The sequence below is a fragment of the Caenorhabditis briggsae genome, assembly GCF_000004555.2.
Source record: "Caenorhabditis briggsae complete genome, chrI, whole genome shotgun sequence".
Classification (NCBI taxonomy): Eukaryota; Metazoa; Nematoda; class Chromadorea; order Rhabditida; family Rhabditidae; genus Caenorhabditis; species Caenorhabditis briggsae.
Genome location: NC_013489.2, coordinates 11,953,817 through 11,954,920, shown reverse-complemented (window position 1 = coordinate 11,954,920; position 1,104 = coordinate 11,953,817). Strand labels below are relative to the sequence as shown.

Genomic DNA, 1,104 nt, shown 5'->3' with positions numbered 1-1,104 from the left:
CCACTTCAAAATAACAAATCGAAATTTTTAAATTTCCTCACCCGAACTATCCGATTGACTGGATCTCGACCTGGATCTGCTACTAGATTTCGAGCTAGACGATGATGAACGTCTTCTGCTCCTCTTTCGACTCTTCCGAGATTTCTTTCTAGAATCCACACTCGAATTATCATCACTATCCGATATATCCTGCACTCGCTCATCTCTCTTTTTCCGTTTTCTCGATTCCTCCTTCCTTCGTTTCGACGATGAGGAGGAGACTGGAGGCGTTTCCGAGCGACGCCTTCTTTTATTCGACGAGCTTTTTGACGCCGAAGAAGATGCTCTTTGAGCCAGAAACGATGGTTGGGCCGTGGTGTTGGCTCCACCATTCTTTTTGAACATCGGAGCATCTTTACTACTAGAGCCCCCGCCTCGCTTCGGAATTTTATACGAATGAATGTCCCCGGTAACCAAGTGATCCTCCTTTCTACTCTTCTTCTTCTCATACGTCTTTTTGCTGTGTCCTGGTGGATACGGTGGCGGGGATCTGGACCGAGATCTCGATGATCGTCGTGGCGGTGAGGCTGCCGACTTCCGCTTCATGTGATTCTTTCGGGACGTCATTGTTGTCGCTTCTCGTTCTGATGAATAGGTCCTGGATCTCGAGGTTCCAGAGGACGAGGATCTGGAACGACGACGACGGCTTCGATGACGTCGGGATGAAGAATTGGCAACAGACGAGTCGTCGGAGGAGATGTTTTGGAATGTGGCTCTGGAAAAACACTATTCTCAGAATATGGAGGGGTTTTGTCGGTGTACTAACTAGGAACAATGGGGAAACCCCACTTTAAAATGGTGGCCTAACTTTTGAAAGTTGAGTTTTCTAAGCCATCATGGTAAGTGACATAGAATTAGCTTGATAGTCACTTGGTGTGCTTTCTAGGATACTTTAACATGATGGCCTAACTTTCTCAAAATGATTTTTTTAGGCCACCGTTTTAAATGGTCTAAAAATGATCTACCATGTACCCGATGACTTTTCTGTGTGGTTCAACATAGTGGTGTAACTTTTGCAAATGGGTTTTCTAGGCCACCATGGCGAAATGGCCTGGGGTGTGTTTC

At 46.0% G+C, this 1,104-nt stretch overlaps 1 protein-coding gene across 1 annotated transcript in view; it reads right to left on the bottom strand.

Annotated features, from left to right (window-relative positions):
- CBG23841 overlaps positions 1-1,104 on the bottom strand; it is a gene marked incomplete at both ends in the record, with an annotated part of 9,871 nt that overhangs the window by 1,185 nt on the left and 7,582 nt on the right. The window contains one exon of the mRNA XM_002647893.1: positions 42-754. Coding sequence (XP_002647939.1) covers positions 42-754 — 713 coding nt within the window. The remainder of the gene's footprint in view (positions 1-41; positions 755-1,104) is intronic.